Below are 20,509 nucleotides of genomic sequence, written 5' to 3'. Positions count from 1 at the left end.
GTAGCGCCCGATTTCTGTTTTTTTGGCCGTCAGATTCTTTCTGGGAAGTCATGTTATAATAATAATAATAATAATTCATTTATTTTGTATAGCGCTTTTCCAGAAGCCCAAAGGCGCTTTGACAGAGTGGAAAACATAATGCATAACAATACATGAAAACAACAATTGCAAAAAGACAAGAATCAAGAAAACAAACAGCAGCGATATACGGCATATATATAAGACAAGAATCAAAAAGACAAGACAAGAATCAATAGGGAAATATTTAAAGCAAAAGGAGGGAGAAGGAGAAGAGATAGTCAGGGGTTAAATGCTGTGGGTTGAATGTTGAATGCAGCGTTGAACAGGTGGGTCTTTAGTGATGTTTTGAATGTGGTGAGTGAGGAGGAGTCTCTGATGGTGTGAGGTAGTGAGTTCCAGAGGGTGGGAGCAGCGATGGAGAAGGCCCTGTCCCCCCAGGATCTGAATTTGGTCCGGATGGAGGTGGTCAGGAGGTTGGTACCAGCAGAGCGGAGGTTGCGGGTGGGAGTGTGTCTGGAGAGGAGGTCAGCCAGGTAGGATGGGGCCAGGTTATGGAGGGCTTTGTATGTCAAGAGGAGGATTTTGTACTGGATTCTCTGGGGGATGGGGAGCCAGTGAAGCTTGTAAAGGACGGGGGTGATGTGGTCACGGGTCCGGGAATGAGTGAGTAGACGGGCAGCGGAGTTCTGAATGTATTGGAGTTTATTGGTGATTTTTGAGGGTGAACCATAGAGGAGGCTATTGCAGTAGTCCAGACGGGAGGTGATGAAGGCGTGGATGAGGGTTTCTGCAGCCGTGGAGGAGAGGGATGAGCGGAGACGGGCAATGTTTTTCAGGTGAAAGAAGGCTGACTTTGTGATCTGTTTAGTGTATTTGTCGAAGGAAAGGGTTTGGTCAAAGATGACGCCAAGATTCCGGATGTGAGGGGAGGTGGATACTGGGATACCGTCGATGTTGAGGGCAAAGTTATGGGTGGATTTTGTGAGCGTTTTTGGGCCAATGATGATTATTTCAGATTTATCACAGTTAAGCTTGAGGAAGTTGATTTGAAGCCAGGATTTTATTTCAGTGATGCAGTTTGTCAGGATAGAGTGGGTGTCGGTGGAGACGGACTTGGTGGAGATGAAAAGCTGGATGTCATCGGCGAAGCAGTGGAATTGGAGACCATGACGGCGGATTAAGTGACCGAGCGGGGACAGGTAAAGGATGAAGAGGAGGGGGCCAAGAACTGAACCTTGGGGGACACCTTGGGGGAGGGGAGCAGTGGGGGATTTGCAGTTATTGATGGAGATGAACTGGCATCTGTCAGAGAGGTATGATTTAATCCAAGAGAGGGCAGTGCCGGTGACGTTAAAGGTGGATTCAAGTCGGGTGAGGAGGATAGTGTGATCGATGGTGTCAAAGGCAGCGCTGAGGTCGAGGAGGACGAGAATGTTGAGGTTGCCAGCGTCAGAGGAGAGGAGAAGGTCGTTGGTGATTTTGAGGAGAGCAGTTTCAGTACTGTGGTTGGAGCGGAATCCGGATTGGAATGTTTCATACAAGTTATTGGCAGAGAGATGATGTTTGAGTTGAGTGGCTACAGCGCGTTCCAAAACTTTTGACAGAAAGGGTAGGTTGGAGATGGGTCTGAAGTTGTTTAGGGTGTCAGGGTTTAGACCAGGTTTTTTTAGAATGGGGGTAACAGCAGCAATTTTGAGGGAAGGTGGGACGATGCCTGTAGACAGGGAGGAGTTTATTGTTGCAATGATAAGTGGAGAGAGAGCAGGGAGGGAGGCTTTGACAAAGCTGGAGGGGATGGGGTCAAGAGTGCAGGTGGCAGTTTTCATTCCTATGAGGAGTTCAGAGAGGTCAGTAGGAGAGATTGGGGAGAACCGAGACAGGGGATGGCAGGACAAGGGGGGGCAGGTGGTTGGAGGGGGAGCGGGTGCGGCGGTGGTCAAGCTGTTGTAGATGTTGTCAATTTTGCGTTGGAAGAAAGAGAGGAAGGAGATGCAGTTGTCTACTGTGAATGACTGGGTGGTGGTGTTCAGGGGGCGGAGGAGTTTGTTTATTGTCGAGAAGAGTGCTTTTGGGTTTCCGGAGCCAGAGTGGATAATTTGAGAGTAGTAGGCAGAGCGGGCGCGGGAGAGGGCATCTTTGTAGTGTTGTATGTGGTCCTTGTAGGCTTGGGAGTGAACTGTGAGACCCGTTTTATTGCGGAGTCTTTCAAGTTGGCGAGCACGAGTTTTCATCAGGTGGAGTTCAGGGGTAAACCAGGGAGCAGAATGGGTGAAAGAAACTGTTTTGGTTTTTACAGGCGCAAGCTGGTCAAGGCAGGAGGAGAGAGTGTGGTTGTAGTAGTCAGTGAGGTCGGAAGGGGTGTGGAGGTCAATGAAGGGAGAAGTGGACATTTTTTCAGAGAGGGTGGATGAGAATGAGGTAGGTGAAAGAGCGTTTAGCTTACGGAAGTTGATTGTGCGATAATGCCTTGGTGTTGGGGCGGGGATGTTGATGGTCAGAGTGATGGCTAAGTGGTCAGAGAGGGTGAGGTCGGAGCCATAGAGATGGTGCAAATTTAATCCAGTGGAGCAGACAAGGTCCAAAATGTGACCACGGATATGGGTAGGAAAGTCGACATGTTGAGTGAGGTTAAAGCAGGTGAGTAAATCAGTGAAGTCAGTGGTTATTGTGGAGTCAGTGGAGTCCATGTGGATATTGAAATCACCAAGGAGGAGGATTGAGGGGGAGAGGGAACATAGCTGGGTCAGAAAGTAGGAGAAGTCAGACAGGAATGATGGGTGTGGTTTGGGAGGGCGGTAGACGACAGCCATGACTGACTGCGTGTGACCAGAGAGTTTTAAAGCCAGGTGTTCAAATGATGGAGCAGATGAGATGGAGATGAGGTTGGTCTTGATGTCTTGACGGTGGATAACGGCAATTCCACCACCTCGGCCCTCCGAGCGTGGTTTATTGACGTAGGAATATCCATTGGGTGTGGTGAGGTTGAGTGTGTAGTAGTCCAGAGGTTGTTGCCAGGTTTCGGTGAGACAGAGAAAGTCCAGTTTGTTATCCAGGATGTATTCGTTCAGGATGAGGCATTTATTGTTGAGGGACCGGGTGTTGAACAGGGTGAGCTTGATGTTGTTTTGAACAGCAGGGATGAATTCAGGTGATTTAGCCAGGGTTCGTAGGCAAGAGGTGCGATCGTGTGGGTTGCTGTGACCAGGTGCGCTGGGACGAAGAGTGAGAGTGCGCTGAGCCGACCAGAGGACGGGGATGGAGTGACCTGATTGCAAATAAACAAACTTGCGACCGGAGCCACGGTGAATGTACCTGGGTCGTCGGAGGAGTCCATTTGATTTGATGGCAGAGATGCATGATGGGGTGGAGCGGGTATTGAGCAGAAGAAGCCTTGCGGCGGAGTACTTCAGAGCCATGCCAGGCAGGAGCGAAGGGACGAGTACGAGGCCAAGGTCGAGGAGGCAAAGCGGCAAACGCAGCGGCAAACGCAGCGGCAAACGCAGCGGCAAACGACTGCAGCCGCTAATCAAGACCACAGCGGCAAACAAGGCCACAAGGCCACCAAGACCACAAGGCCACCGGCAAACAAGGCCACGGCCACAAACAACGGGAGCGGGCCTTTCGATTCCGTATTCCGTACCATCAAAAGCAGATTCCGTTATCCAGCCGGAGAACACGCGGCACGTGCGGGTGTGAAAAGGCAGGACAGGTGTGAGATGTCAGGTCAGAAAAGTAGAAGCAGACCCTGTACATCCATCGAGTCGGAGAAGCGGCGAATATGCAACGCCAGCGTCCTCTCGCAACCGAACCCGGAAGTAACGACAATGTTGTTAATAATTGTCGGGTATAAATGTTGTTAATCCCGGTGTGTACCCTGGTTAGAATAGGTAAACCGTATCCCTGCGTGTCGTAAGAGGCGACTAAGAGGGTTGGCGTCAGGAAGGGCATCCGGCTATAAAAACATTGCCTCAAAAAGAGAACCATGACAATTCCAACTACATATGGGCAGGGTACAGCCCGAAGTGGAGATCGGTTTCTGAGGTTTGGGACATGGAATGTAGGGACAATGACAGGGAGATCAGGAGAAGTGGTGGAAGTATTGATCAGAAGAAGAGTGGACATATGTTATGTGCAAGAGACGAGATGGAAGGGAAGTGGTGTGAGAATGGTGAAGGGTAGGCAGCGACAGAAATACAAGTTTGTGTGGCAAGGGTGCCCAGAGGGCGTGAATGGCGTTGGTGTCCTGTTTTCTGAGGAGTTTGTAGACAGTGTGGAGAGTGTGACGAGAGTGAGTGATAGGTTGATGATGGTGAAAATGATGATTGGAAAGCTCTTGGTGAACGTTATCCTGGGATATGCTCCGCAGGTTGGTCGGAGCGATGAAGAGAAGGACAAGTTCTGGTGTGCGACAGAGAAGCTGATGGAAAATGTGAAAGATGAGGAAGTTGTTGTGGTAGGAGGAGACCTAAATGGACATGTGGGAAGGCGTATGGACGGTTTTGAGGGAGTTCATGGGGGTTACGGATATGATGTGAGAAATGGAGAAGGTGAAAGGATTTTGGACTTTGCTGATGGAGCTGATTTGTAATACTCCATTCCAGAAAGAGGATAATAAGCTTGTTACATACACGTCAGGTGGGTCGACGACAACCGTTGACTACCTGATGGTGCGTAGGCGAGATAGGGGGCACCTCCAGGACGCAAAGGTGATCCCGGGGGAGGAGGCTGTTTCACAGCACCACTTGGTTGTCTGCGACATAAGGGTGAAATGTGCGAGGAGAGCTCGGCAGGTGAAGTACCAACCGAGAATGAAGGTGTGGAGGTTGAAAGAGGTGACAGTAAGGGAGGCATTAAAAGAGAGGCTGAGTGGGGTAGAGGATGATGTGGTTGAGCTTGAACGTGGTTGGATGTCAATGAAAGATAGTCTGTTGGGAGCCGTTGGTGAGGTATGTGGATGGACAAAAGGACCACCGAGGCACTCGGAAACATGGTGGTGGGATGAGGAAGTTGGAAAGAGGAAGAAGTTCAAGGAGTGACAGAAGGCGAAGGGTACGGGAGCAGAAAAAGCAGAGCATGAAAGCTATAAGGCAGCCAAGAAGGCTGCAAAGAAAGAGGTAGCAAAGGCGCAGGAGGCGTGGAGGAAAATGTTCGGAGAAAGCTTGGATTCGGAAGAGGGTCAGAAAGCAGTATTCAGGATTGCAAAGCACATCGCGAAAGAGAGGTGTGATGTGATGGGGGTGAGCTGCTTGAAGGATGAAGTGGGACAAATCGTTGTGGACCCAGATGGAATTAAAGGAAGATGGAAAAGATATATGGAAATGCTGTTGAATACAGAGAATGAATGGGATGGCAACATAGAGAGTAACCCAGTTTTAGGACCGGCAGAGAAGATAACTGAGAAGGAAGTTGAGGAAGCGATAAAAGCAATGAAGAGTAGAAAAGCGGGAGGGCCGACGGGAGTTGTGGGAGATATGGTGAAGGCAGCAGGAAGTTGGGGTGTGAAGAGAATGACAGAGATCTGTAATCTGGTGGTGAAAGAAGGCCGCATTCCAGTGGATTGGGAATTGAGTACCCTCGTCCCTCCATACAAGGGGAAAGGTGACCCTCTGGAGTGTGGCTCGTACCGAGCGACAAAGTTATTGGAGCATGGAATGAAGGTATTGGAAAGGGTGTTGTAGAGGAGGATAAGGAAGAAGGTGAAGATCGACAAAATGCAGTTTGGATTGATGCCAGGAAGAGGAACGACAGACGCGCTTTTTATTGTGAGGCAGTTGCAGGAGAAGTACATGGAGAAGAGGAAAGAGTTGTTTCTTAGATTTGTTGATCTGGAGAAAGCATTCGATAGGGTTACACGCGAAGTATTGACATGGGCATTGAGGAAGTTAGGAGTGGAGGAATGGTTGATCAGAGTAGTGATGGCAATGTACAAAAGAGCGCGCACAGCTGTAAGGACGAAGGACGGGAACAGTGGTGAGTTTGAGGTGAAGGTGGGAGTGCATCAGGGGTCGGTACTAAGTCCACTACTATTTGTAGCTGTGATGGAGGTGCTGGCTCAGAACGTAAAGGAGGGTTTACCATGGGAGTTGTTGTGTGCAGATGATCTGGTGTTGATTGCGGCAAGTATGGATGGACTGAAGGAAAAGATGAACACGTGGAAGGAATGTATGGAGACAAAAGGTCTGAAGGTGAATATAGGAAAGACGAAGGTGATGGCAAGTGGTAAAGCATGTGGTGAGGTGGAAAGAACTGGGAAGTGGCCATGTGCTGTGTGCAGGAAGGGTGTCGGAGTGAACTCCATTCAATGGACAATGTGCGCTGAGAGGGTTCATCAAAAATGTAGTGGTCTGAGAGGGTCATTAACCAGTGTGGCAGCTACATTCAAATGTAAGGTGTGCACAGAGGGAGCTGCAGATGGAGGAAATGTTGAGTTGGATCTTGGAGATGGCGTGAAGCTGGAAGGTGTGAAAACATTTTGCTACCTCGGAGACATGCTGAATGGAGAAGGTGGATCAGACTCAGCAACGGTTGCAAGAGTGAGATGTGCATGGAAGAAATTTCGGGAACTGAGTGGCGTGCTGATGAGGAGGGGAGTGTCGTTGAAGCTGAAGGGAAAGGTGTATGCTGCATGTGTGAGAAGTGTTATGATTTATGGGAGCGAGACATGGGTAATGAACGTAGAGCAGCAACGAAGGCTGGAAAGGGTGGAAATGCGAATCGTTTGGTGGATGTGCGGAGTATCGTTGAGAGAACAACAACACACAACATGCATTTTAAGGCCATTTTCCCTTCTAGAGCGGGGGTTAGCCTTGCGTTCCCCATGACAATCTTCTCCATCTTGCCCTATTTTCTGCATCTCTCCTTGTTAACCCCCTTGCCCGCATTTCTTCTTCCACCATCTTTAGCCAAGTTTTTCTCGGTCTTCCCCGTCCTCTACTTCCTTCTACATTCATTTCCACCACTCTTCTCAACCAGTCCCTTTCATCCTTCCTCAACACATGACCAAAACATCTCAACCTGTTCCTCTTCATAGCATCAATCACAGGCTCCATTCCCATCATTTTTCGCAATTCATCATTTGTCTTCCTCTCTCTCAACGATAATCCGCACATCCATCGAACCATTCGCATTTCCACCCTTTCCAACCTTGCTCTACCCTACTCAGCCTCTCTTTTAATGCCTCCCTTACTGTCACCTCTTTCAACCTCCACACCTTCATTCTCGGTTGGTACTTCACCCGCCGAGCTCTCCTCGCACCTTTCACCCTTATGTCGCAGACAACCAAGTGGTGCTGTGAAACAGCCTCCTCCCCCGGGATCACCTTTGTGTCCCGGAGGTGCCTCCTATCTCGCCGACGCACCATCAGGTAGTCAACGGTTGTCGTCGCCCCACCTGACGTGTATGTAACAAGCTTATTATCCTCTTTCTGGAACTGAGTATTACAAATCAACAAATCAGCTCCATCAGCAAAGTCCAAAATCCTTTCACCTTCTCCATTTCTCACATCATATCCGTAACCCCCATGAACTCCCTCAAAACCATCCATACTCCTTCCCACATGTCCATTTAGGTCTCCTCCTCCCACAACAACTTCCTCATCTTTCACGTTTTCCATCAGCTTCTCTATCGCACACCAGAACTTGTCCTTCTCTTCATCGCTCCGACCAACCTGCGGAGCATATCCCGAGATGACATTCACCAAGAGCTTTCCAATCATCATTTTCACCATCATCAACCTATCACTCACTCTAGTCACACTCACCACACTGTCTACAAACTCCTCAGAAAACAGGACACCAACACCATTCACGCCCTCCAGGCACCCTTGCCACACAAACTTGTATTTCTGTCCCTGCCTATCGTTGAGAGAGAGGAAGACAAATGATGAATTGCAAAAGATGATGGGAATAGAGCCTGTGATTGATGCTGTGAAGAGGAACAGGTTGAGATTGTTTGGTCATGTGTTGAGGAAGGATGACGGTGACTGGTTGAGAAGAGTGATGGAAATGAATGTAGAAGGAAGTAGAGGACGGGGAAGACCGAGAAAGACTTGGCTAAAGATGGTGGAAGAAGAAATGCGGGCAAGGGGGTTAACAAGGAGAGATGCAGAAAATAGGGCGAAATGGAGAAGATTGTCATGGGGACCGCAAGGCTAACCCCCGCTCTAGCAGGGAAAATGGCCTTAAAATGCATGTTGTTGTTGTTGTATAATTGTTGTTTATAATTGTTAATAATGTTGTTGTTGTTAATAATAAATATTGTTAATATTGTTAATCTATCTATAATTCCAGTAATCTCTGTCTGTCTGTCTGTACGTCTGTACGTTTGTCTGTGACCGCTGTTTCTCGACAACCACGGGTCCGATATACTTTTAACTTGCCAGGTATATTGCTGGGGACCCGAGGATGTGCCTTTTCAAGGTTTCATATTAATCGGACAATTACTTACCGAGCTATGTCCAAAAAACGATTCAACCAATCAGAGAGCAGCGAACGATCGCGTGTGCCGAACGTGGCGGGCACACTCTGCCTCGGATGGCACATTTGAGAGCGTATTCATTTATTTCACGTTTGCAAACTATGTTGGCGTTAAACTATGTTTTACAACTAATAAAAACGAATTTGCGATTCATTCGCTTTCCTGCGCGTTTGTGCACGCGATGGCGATTTCTTTACCAAACTCCGGAAGCCGTTCGCTTTGGACCAAACCATTGCATGTAAATAGAGGGGGGGGATTGTCACCACTCGCAAGCCGTTCGCTTTGGACCAAACCATTTCATGTAAATAGAGGGGGGGGATATAATTTTAGATATAGATATAGTACGGGCATGCCCTAGTAATAAATAATTGTTAATAAATAGAAATCGGGCGCTACTTTTGACTCACCCTGTATATACATGATATATAAATGCTTGTTCAAAGAAATTGTCCAAAAATGGCAATTTGGCGGCCATTTGGTTTATGCTAATTAGAAGGTCAAAAACTCAAAATTCAGCTTGGTAACTGGGTTAATCGAATTCAGCATACCCTATTTATGTTAGAAAGTGAGGTTCCCAACTTTTACCCAAAAATGCACCTAACATTCACATTTCTCAGAAATCCGTCTAGTCTATACCGCCTCCCCTATGTTTATCAGTTGACTGCAAACATTTCATGTCATAATATTCTCCAGGTATTCGGCGTAAGAATTGGTGTCTCTGAGATCAAAAAGGTTCAAACTTGGATTCTTCATACCCATTGTTAATTTTCCCAATCTTGGCGATGCCTTTCAAATTTCAGTCTTTTCACCTTATTACGTGGTTTTTATTTTTATTGAAATTGTGGTGTCAGCAGTGGTTAATCTTTAGCAATTCTGCCATGGAGACCTGCTGCAATCACCCTTCAGTGCACAGTGCTGGACGGATGTAAATGTTCAAGGCTGCTCTCAATTAATTTTTCAGCTGCTGACCTGATTTTCTTCTATGGCGTAATCTGCCCAACTTCAAGTGCTTGTCTTGCCTTGGGGAGGCTTTCCTCGGTCTTTTCTTGAATTGTATCGATCCAGTTTCTTTCAATCATTTCAAAGTGTACGGTACACTGTGTACCTCATGTCATGATAGCTCTTCAGCTTTTTCTGCTATTTTCTTCATAGTGTGACTTTCTTATTGCAGAGTTTGGATCTGTGTATGTAAGTACACCCACCTTAAGAACTGGTGTACAATCGACTATTGAACAGGTTACTATTTTTTGCTGGGATTGTTGCATGTACTGTACCCTGCTATATTCACAGTGTCTTTCAGGAATTCGATTGAAGACAACATTTCTGAATACCTGCACTGGCACAGAGATGAGACTTAAGACAAATCAAACGACTCTGGAATTTCTTGGAATGGTGCCGGAAGGACGAAGTTGGCAGAGCAATGTCTAACACTGAACTTTCACTTGCTCTAAAGGAGGAATGATGCTGTAGAGATACCTAGAGCGGCACTCAGTAGAGAGCATACCTCTGCCTGGTTGGCCATATCACTCAATGGTAAAGAATCACTTAAAATTTTCTACTAACTGGATCCAGATCGGGATCTTCACCAAAATCGAATCAATTCTTCCTCGTCACACACACAACTGTACAACAACTTTCGTCCAAATCCAACCATAACTTTTTGAGATATCCTGCTATGTATCGTTCTTGGCCCTATCTCCCAATGGTGAAGAATCACTTAAAGAATTACAATAAATCTCATATCCGAAACCTGAATCAGATCTTCAGCAAATTCGAATCGAATCGTCCTTGTAAGACACCCAACCGGTTCACCAAGTTTCGTCCAAATTCGTCCACAACTTTTTGAGATATCGTGCTGTGTATCGTTTTGGCCCTATCTCCAAATGGTGAAGAATCACTTAAAAAATTATAGTAGCCGGATGCGGATCCGGATCTTCAACAAAATTGAATTATTTTATCCTCGTCACAGACGCTACATCTCTGCCAAATTTCGTCCGAATCCATCCACAACTTTTTGAGATATTTTGTTCACAAACGGACAGACAAACAAACAGACAGACAGACAGGGGTGAAAACATAAGCTCCATCCACCTTTGGTGGCGGAGGTAAAATTAGATGTCCTCCAATTGTATACAGTGTGCCCATTACATGCTTTCAAAAACATTGCATGCCTAGCATGACGTCTAACTTGCATTTTAAAAAACATCGCTATGTCCGGAAACTTTGAAAAATCACACTTTCAACATAAAAGTGGAAGGTATGATTTGCTCAGGTACAATGATTAGTTGCTTTATACAGTAGTTGGTTCACTGAAGCATTGACCAAGTTTAAGGAAAAATGTAAACCTGATAAATATGGAATAGAACCTTCACCAACTGTCTGGAGAGATGAGATAGGAAGCCTCAGCTCAAGGTTGGTCAATCATTATCATAACCATTGTGGTTTAATGGTTCTTTCTCCAGTTTGTTCATTTTAGATTTATTATTAGAATTGTCTCAAATACACTCATAAAATACAGGAACAAACCTGAACACATGACCAGCGCATCGGTGAGTGGGTTAAACCACTCAATGGTGCAGGAACCACAGGCTCGAATGCGACAAAGTGCGTCAGGGTGTCCCGCGCACCATTTGCCATCACACAGGGAGTCTGGGCAGTGCACAGGTGGTGAGAAGATGGGGCAGCCTGAGAACCAGTGCAACTGAAAGCAAAACCTGGACGAGAAGCATGGAATAGGTTTGGGGTTTCAATTTGACACCGATCTACCAACTACAAATTTATGCATTATCCCAGTTGAAGCATCCTAGTGCCTTACAGGGATGGAGGAAGTACCTTCAAGGAGGTAAGTTTTAAGCTCAATGCATATAAATGGAATTGAGAACTTTACTATGGCAGAGGTCAAAAGGCCTACTTTAGGAAAAGATCTACTAAAGGATCATTAACACTCATTTTGCATGCAGATTTAAAATAATAAATGGTAGGATACTTTTAAAAATAGAATTATGCCTGGTGTTGGCTTAGCGGTTAGGGTGCCGGCTTGGGATCCGAGGATCCTGGGTTCGAATCCCGGTCGATCGCTGAAATAACGCCAGGGGGGTTGACTCAGCCTGTCATCCTTCCGAGGTCGGCAAATTGAGAACCAGCTTGCTGGGATGAATGATCCCGGTGTGTACCCCGGTTTAGAATAGGTACACCGTATCCTTGCGCATCGTAAGAGGCGACTAAGGGTTGGCGTCAGGAAGGGCATCTGGCCATAAAAACATTACCTCACACAGGGAACCATGATTGTCACCCCTGCGCAAGGCTAACCCCCGCTTTAGCGGGGAAACTGGCCTTAAAAACGATCATTCATTCATTCATACTTTTAAAAATAGAACGGTACTTGGTAGAGTGCACAGTCTCACCTCGTGTGCTCATTCTGAACAAAAATACCATCGTTAACTGAACACACCACTATTATGGCCCATATACTTGTATCATCCATGCACCCGATTATGCCACACACATCGCCATGTTCCGCAGCTTTATTGATTGATCATTAGGATATTTAATGACCACTTTGCACAATAAGGCTAAATTGTGTCAATGAAGAAATGAAGATGAAAATGAAAAAAAAATTCAAATTATATTCCACATGTTTAGGCGATCATATGTATGAAGTTTCGCATTGATCTGTTAAGTGGTTCTGGAGAAGAAGATTTTAAACGTTTTTAAACGTTCAATATGGCTGCCAGATATGAAGTTTCAGATTTTTTGGTTCAGGATTTTGATTCAAGCAATTATGGTTGCAATACCACTCCACTCAGGGCCGAATTAACCATTTGTGGATCGGGCGGCAAAATAATTTATGGGCCCCCATTTGGGGAACCATTGCAAAAGACAGATCAACACAGAAGTAAGCTTTAACACAGTACAAAGCTGTATATAAGTTTCATTTACAATATTTACAAGGTTAAGTTTCCGATGGAGGAGGCAGCCACTGGTGTACCTGCAAAAGTACCTCTAGGGCAGAAGGACATACACAAGTGCACATAAAATAAAGAAAAAACAAGTAAAGATACATTCAAAGTACACCGCCCCATGCCAAATAATTAAATATCCTCCAGCGGGGCATTGCCGGGGCGCCTCTGGCGCCCGGCAATACTGCCGTGCAGCTCATCGGGACAGTATTGGGAAGGAGAGGTGTGCAATAATTGATTGATTAATTGCATAATAAAATCAATAAAAGATTATCATAAAATATTTTCTTAATCAATTGGCTAATAGCATAACTAAACCTCTAGTGCTTCATCCGAAGATGTAACTTTTAGAAATTTAATTAAATAAGTCATTAATAAAAAATTAAATAATTCATTGATTAATCAATAAATAATTAATCGATTAAATGATTAATGAATAAATCAAAATATCCTTTATAGCCACATCACTTGGTCATTGTCATGTCCAAATATCTGCTTCCTAACTCAAAAGGTGCCTGAGATATTGGCCAAATGAGAAAGAAAATAAATAAATAATTAATAATGAAAATAAATAAATAATAATTATAAAAAAATAAATAATTAATCAATTCGCTAATATAACACATAAACCACCACCATCTTATCAAAATCTGTAACTTAAAAAAAAATTTTTTAGTCATTAATCGAATAATTCATTAAAGAATCGATTAATTGATTAATCAATAAATCAAAAATAGCCATTGCAGCCAAATCACTTGGTGATTGGCATGTCCAAATATCAGCTTCCTAACTCAAAAGGTGCCTGGGTTAATGGTCAGAAGAGAAAGGAAATAGATAAGTACTTAATTAATCGCTAATAATTAAATAACTCATCAATTAATTGATTAATCAAAAAACCAAAAAATACCGTTTTTGACAAAGGACTTGCTCACTATTGTGCCGAAATTTCAGCTTCCTAGCTCAAAGGATGGCTGAGATATCGCCCAGACAAACAAACAAGAAAGCAAACAAACAACCAGAGTGAAAACTGAGTACTCCCTTTCAGCGTGCATCATTGCCGAGCCCCCTTCGGTGCCCAGCAATGACGACATGCATCGCCTGGAGATGGCAGAGGAAAGGAGCGGTGTACAATATAAATAAAACAGTGGATAAAAACAGCCTGCCCTTTTCCGATCCCACTTAGTTCTATACATATTCTACGTATATACTATCACTACATTCTATACATATTATTTATTGAAATGTATTACGAAGTGTATCCTTCCGAGGTCGGCAAATTCAGTACCGGTTCACTGGTAATTATTCCCTGTGTGTCGCAAGAGGCGACTCTAACAGGGTTGGCGACAGGAAGAGCATCCGGCCATAAAACATTGCTTCAAAAATGGGACCAGGGTGCCCCAAAAAGGCCAACCCCCGCGGAGCGGGGAAAAATGGCCTCTAAAGGTGGTTTATACTAGTTTGGCTGGCAGGATGGCCTCGACTCTAGAGGTACACACACTCACCTCTAGGCTGTCTATCCTGGGTTCGATTCCGACCCAGCTATAAACACTCAGCCCCGTGTTTCACAGACAGGGAGATTCATCAATGTGTGTGCATTCCCTCGGATGGACGTTAAAAGGGCGTCCAGTCTGCCATGATTAGTTGGTGGACGTTAAAGATCCTAAGGTGTCCTTCAAGAAGAGTAGGCGATCTATAGCTGGCATGATGGACAAACTGAATGCAAATTTCTGCCCCAAACTAGTCGAACGTCAGGCCTGGCCAGCCGGTTTATAATGGTGGCTGTTAAAAAAAAAAGAAGATCGCAGTGTACACTTAAAAAAAATATTGGTCGTTATGGACCATTTCTGGTTGTGGGACTGGCGCTAAGGTGCCATTGCAAGCCCAGCACCGACTTCACTGATGACGTCATCGTTATCACACTATATAATATATATCCACCCTGGTGTTGGCTTAATGGTTAAGGTGGCTGCTTTGAGGTCTTAGGGTTCTGAGTTTGAGCTCCTGCATGCCATTGAATTAACACCAGGTGGGCTGACTCAGCCTACCATCTTTCCAAGGTCTGCAAAATGAGTACCAGCTGACTGGTAATGGGAGGCATCGCATCAGCGGCACAGCCATGCCCCCAGAAAATGATGCAGCAAAGCAGTCACAGGCTGCATACAAACCACAACCACCACCCTAAATACACCATGGGGAGTTGATGACATATGCCAAGTTTAATTATTTTTTTTGTAGAGCAGTTATTTTTTTTTTTTTTTTTTTTTTTTTTTTTTTTTGTATACAAGATCGAGGCTCGTGAAAGAGCGAACATTAATCACACAGAAAGACAAACCGACACATAAAACATTTAACATGGGGAGCGGTAGACAAAATGGGGAGAGAGGGGGAAGGACACAAACACAACATTTGAGAGCAGGGACATCGAGAGTGTATTTCAGAGATGTCCTATTTTTTTTTCCTTTATTCGAATATAGCTGCCATACGATGTGACCGATGTCACCGGAATAATCAGTAAAGTATTCTCTGATTCCATGTGGAGCCTACGTTTGAAGTTTCACATCAACGTGACAGACTGTTGCAGAGAAAGAAAATGAAAATGAAAATATGTAGACAAAGATACGTACACACAGACAGGGTGCATTGCAATAGTTCCGCAACCCCTTGAGAGCGAGACTAATGATGGAAGTTGGCATAATTACCTCCACCACCAAAATTGAATGGAGGTTATGTTTTCACCTCTGTCTGTCTGTTTGTGAACAGGATATCTCAAAAAGTTGTGGACAGATTCGGACGAAATTTGGTGGACAGGTTGGATTTGTGACATGGAATAATTGTATCAATTTTGGTGAAGATTCGAATCCGGATCAGATAATTTTTTAAAGTGAGAATTCAACATGGAGTGATGGGGCAAAAAACGATATATAGCATGGTATTTCAAAAGCCTGTGGACGACTTATGACAAAACTTGGTGGATGAGTTGAGTAAGTGAGAAGAACAAGCCAATTACATGTTGGTTCAGGTCCGAATCCAGATCCGACGTATTAGTGGGATACAAAATGTAAATTGTTCAGTCTGGCGAAGGTATGCTCTCGACCGAGTGCCGTTCTAATTACGGACTTATTTAATATGAACTTGGCCCCCTTTTAAATATAAAAGTCTAGCAGAGTATCCACCCTGTGGGTGGGTAGAATTTGCACATTACTTACAAAAAAAGGTATAGTCCATGTTCGGCAAGAAGACTATAAATGTTTGCATGGTGTGCACTTAAAAGGTTCTAGATGGTCTAAAGGTCTAAAGGGTGCCTATAGTCTTTAGGGTCTAAGGGGTTGATAGGGTCCAATCTCTCAAGTATGTAAAAGTGGTCTAAAAAGGTCTATGTGGTCTAAAGCTCTAAATGGTGAAGGGTCCAAGTCATCTCACATGTCTGATAGGTAGAAGTGGTCTACATGGAGTCAATGGACTTAAGGGGTGTCAAGGTCTAAAGGGTCTGTGTGGTCTAAAGGTTCTCAGGGTGTAAAAGGTCTAAAGGGTGAAGGGGTCTAAAGGTGTCTAAAGGGTCTTATGGGTCTATAGGGGTCTTGAGGTTATTAAGGGTTCTTAAGGTATGTGGGGGTCTTAAGGATATTGGGCGTCTTACAAGTTTTAGGGGTTTTGGGAGTTTTCAGAGTATTGGAGATCTTAAGGATCTTATGGGTCTTGGGAGTCTAAAGGGTATTGGGGATATTTTCTTGTGGTCATGGGGGGTCTTAGGATTTTAGGGGTCTTGGGATCTTGGGGATCTTAGCGGTTTTGGGGGTCTTTAAGGGTCTTAATGGATTTAAGGGGTATTAATGGTCTCAACGGTCAAAGGGTCTTTGGGGTGTCAAGGGGTTTAAAGGTATAGAGGGGTCTGGAACTCGCACGCACGGTTCCTTTTATACATAGAAACTACAAAAGGAGCCGTGCGTGCATGCGAGACTCAACCAACAATGTTTATACTCCTGCCAACAATTTAGGAACCCTTTATAATTACCCTTTATAACCCCTTTTAATTACCCTTCAGAAAACTTTATAATTACCCTTTATAATTACCATTTAGAAACCTTTTTAATTACCCCTTAAAATTACGCTTTACAATTACCCTTTATAACCCTTTAAAATTACCCTTTAGAACCCCTTATAATTACTCTTTACAAATGCCCTTAGAACCCTTTATAATTACCCTTGAGAACCATTTATAATAATTAACCTTTAAAATTACCCATTATAACCCTTTATATTTACCCTTTATAATTACCCTTGAGAAGCCTTTATAATCACCCTTTAGAACCTTTTATAATATCACTTTAGAACCCTTTATAATTACCCTTTAGAACACTCTATAATTACCCTTTATAATGACCATTTAGAACCCTTTATAATTACCCTTTATAATTACCCTTTATTACCCTTCATAATTACCTGTTATAACCCTTTATAGTTACCCTTTAGAACACTTTATAATGACCATTCAGAACCCTTTATAATTACTCTTTATTACCCTTCATAATTACTCTTTAGAACCCTTCAGAACACTTTATAATTACCCTTTATAATTAACATTTACAACCCTTTATAATTTCCCATTATAATTACCCTTTATTACCCTTCATAATTAACCTTTATGGTTAACCTTTAGAACACTTTATAATTACCCTTTAGAACCCTTTATAATTACCCTTCAGAACCGTTTATAATTCCTCTTTATAACCCTTTATAATTACCCTTTAGAACCCTCTATAATTACCCTTAAGAACCCTCTACAATTACCCTTCAGAACCCTTCATAATTACCCTATATAACCCAATATAATTACGTAATTATAAATTATAAATGCCCTTAGAACACTTTATAATTACCCTTTAGAACCCTTTATAATTATGCTTTATAATTACCCTTTATAATTACCCTTGGGAAGCCTTTATAATCAACCTTTAGAGCCTTTTATAATTACCATTTACAACCATTTGTAATTACCGTTTATAATTCCGTTTATTCCGTTATAATTGCCTGGTGTTGGGCTAGCGGCTAGGGTGCCGGCTTAGGATCCGAGGATCCTGAGTTCGAATCCCGGTCGATTGCTGAATTAACGCCAGGGGGGTTGACTCAGCCTGTCATCCTTCCGAGGTCGGCTAATTGAGTACCAGTTCACTGGTAATTCCCTGTTTGTCGTTAAAGGCGGCAAAAAGGGTTGGCGTCAGGAAGGGCATCCGGCCGTAAAACATTGCTTCAAAAAGGGGACCAAAAAACAACAACAACCACGGTTCCCGAAAAAGGCCAACCCCCGCTTGCGGGGAAAAATGGCTTCTAAAGGTGGTTTTTTAAAATTATAACCATTTGTAATTACCCTTTATAACCATTTATAATGACCCTTTATTACCCTTCATAATGACCCTTTAGAACACTTTATAATTACCCTTTAGGACCCTTTATAATTACCCTTTAAAACCCAATATAATTACCCTTCATAATTACCCTTCATAATTACCCTTCATAATTACACTTTATAATTACTCTTCATAACCCTTTATAACTACCCTTTAGAACCCTATACAATTACCCTTCATAATTACCCTCTATAATGACCCTTTATAATTGCTCTTTATAACCCTTTATAATTACCCTTTATAATTATACTTTAAAATTACTCTTTATAACCCTTTATAATTACCCTTTGGAACCCTATATTATTACCCTTCATAATTACCCTTTATAACCCTTTATAATTACGCTTTAAAACTACCCCTTAGAACCCTATATAATTACCCTTCATAATTACCCTTTATAATTACTCTTTATAACCCTTTATAATTGCCCTTTAGAACCCTATATAATTACCCTTCATAATTACCCTTTATAATTACTTTTTATAACCCTTCATAATTATGCTGTATAATTACCCTTTAGAACCCTTTGTAGTTAAGCTTTATAATTAACCTTTATAATTACCCTTTATAATTACTCTTTATAACCCTTTATAATTACTCTTTATAACCCTTTATAATTACCCTTCAGAACCCTATATAATTACACTTCATAATTTACCTTTATAATTACCCTTTATAATGACCCTTTATAATTACTCTTTATAACCCTTTATAATTACCTTTTAGAACCCTATATAATTACCCTTCATAATTACCCATTATAATTACTTTTTATAACCCTTTATAATTACGCTGTATAATTACCCTTTAGAACCCTTTGTAGTTACTTTTCATAATTACCCATCATAATTACCCTTTATAATTACCCTTTATAATTACTCTTTATAACCCTTTATAATTACTCTTTATAACCCTTTATAATTATGCTTTATAACTACCCTTTAGAACCCTATATAATTACCCTTCATAATTACCCTTTATAATTACTCTTTATAACCCTTTATAATTACCTTTTAGAACCCTATATAATTACCCTTCATAATTACCCTTTATAATTACTTTTTATAACCATTTATAATTACGCTGTATAATTACCCTTTATAACCCTTTGTAGTTACCCTTCATAATTACCCTTTATAATTACCCTTTATAATTACTCTTTATAACCCTTTATAATTACCCTTTATAATTACTCTTTATAACCCTTTATAATTATGCTTTATAACTATACATCGGATTTTTATGTGAAAATATAAAAAATATTTTTTCACATAAAACGGCTTTTTTGCGCGCAAAAAAATTATTTTGCTATTTTCAGAGGAAAAAAAGATTTCGCCCTTTTTCGGGAAAAATAAAATAAAATGCCCTTTTTGGTCGAAAATGTCTGGCAACGCTAAAAAAAATTAGGGAATTTTTCGAAAATTTTAACTGCGATCGATCTCAAAAACAAAACGTTGCGTCCACTTGCGTGCGTTGCGTCCCCAGCGTGTACAGCAGTGAGGCGGTGTACTACAGTGAGAGAGTGTACACAAAGTGTGAACAAGTCTCCTATCAAGATGAGTGCTGCTCTTCGTGACAAGTGGCTGAAGGAATTCAACGCTGGCGGCGATGGGGCCACCTTCAAGTACGTGTCGAGTGACACGGCTTTCTGTCGAGCTTGTGAAAAGACTTTCCGGGCGAAGCAGAAGTCTGAGCTGGCCCAACATGTCCGAGGAGACCGCCACAAGAGCAACTTGGCCTTGAAGAAGAAGAGGACGGTCACGCAAGCCACCATGGAGGACTTCGGTGGCGGAAAGAGGCACAAGTGCGACGTCGTGGCTCAGGAGCTGTGCCAGGCCATGCTGGCCGCTGGCATCCCATGGTCGAAATTGGAAAACCCTGCCCTCCGGTCGTTCCTGGAGAAGCACATCACTCTCTAGATCCCCGATGAAAGCTGGATTCGAAAGCACTACCTCGACAAGTGCTACGACGAGGCCTTGGCGGGGATCCATGCCGACCTCGGACAGCAGCCCATCTGGCTGTCCGTCGACGAGACGACCGATTCGGCAGGTCGATATGTGGCCAACATCATCGCGGGACGCTTGTCCAAGGAGGGGTACTTTCGTCCCCACCTCGTCCAGTGCATGTTTCTGGAGAAGACCAACTCCGGGGAGATCGTGCGTGCAGTCAATGACACGCTGCGCTATCTTTGGCCTGATTTCAAGCCTCAAGGTGCCTCAAGGTCCTCGTCAGCGACGCCGCGGCCTATATGATCAAGGCCGGCCATGCCCTGAAGGAACTCTTCCCGGACTTGCTGCATGTGACTTGCGTTGCCCACGCGCTCCACCGTGTCTGCGAGACAGTCTGAGAAATGTTCAAGGACGTCAACGACCTGATTGCCACGACGAAGAAGGTGTTCGTCAAAGCCCCGTCGCGTGTTGTCTTTTGGAAGGAGCAGCAGCCCAATCTTTCTCTCCCCCCAGAGCCCATTCTGACTCGGTGGGGGACGTGGATCGACGCCGCGGTGTTTTACGCCGAGCACTTCGAGGCCGTCAAGGACATTGTGGACCAGCTGAACGATGACGACGCGATGGCAATCCGGAGTGCCAAGGACCTGTTCGGAAAGGCGGACATCAAGCTCAGTTTGGTCTTCTTAAATGCCCACGTGTC

The 20,509-nt window shown here is 43.6% G+C and overlaps 1 protein-coding gene across 1 annotated transcript in view; it reads right to left on the bottom strand.

Annotated features, from left to right (window-relative positions):
• Window positions 1–9,620: 9,620 nt before the first annotated feature.
• LOC144889335 (uncharacterized) overlaps window positions 9,621–20,509 on the bottom strand; it is a gene marked incomplete at its 5' end in the record, with an annotated part of 45,685 nt that continues 34,796 nt past the window's right edge. The window contains 2 exons of the mRNA XM_078769517.1: window positions 9,621–9,832; window positions 11,023–11,210. Coding sequence (XP_078625643.1) covers window positions 9,621–9,832; window positions 11,023–11,210 — 400 coding nt within the window. The remainder of the gene's footprint in view (window positions 9,833–11,022; window positions 11,211–20,509) is intronic.

The sequence above is a fragment of the Myxine glutinosa genome, unplaced genomic scaffold, assembly GCF_964187855.1.
Source record: "Myxine glutinosa unplaced genomic scaffold, kmMyxGlut1.1 SCAFFOLD_2865, whole genome shotgun sequence".
Taxonomy (NCBI): Eukaryota; Metazoa; Chordata; class Myxini; order Myxiniformes; family Myxinidae; genus Myxine; species Myxine glutinosa.
The sequence above is the reverse complement of the archived record's forward strand: the minus strand, read 5'-3'. Positions and strand labels throughout refer to the sequence as shown.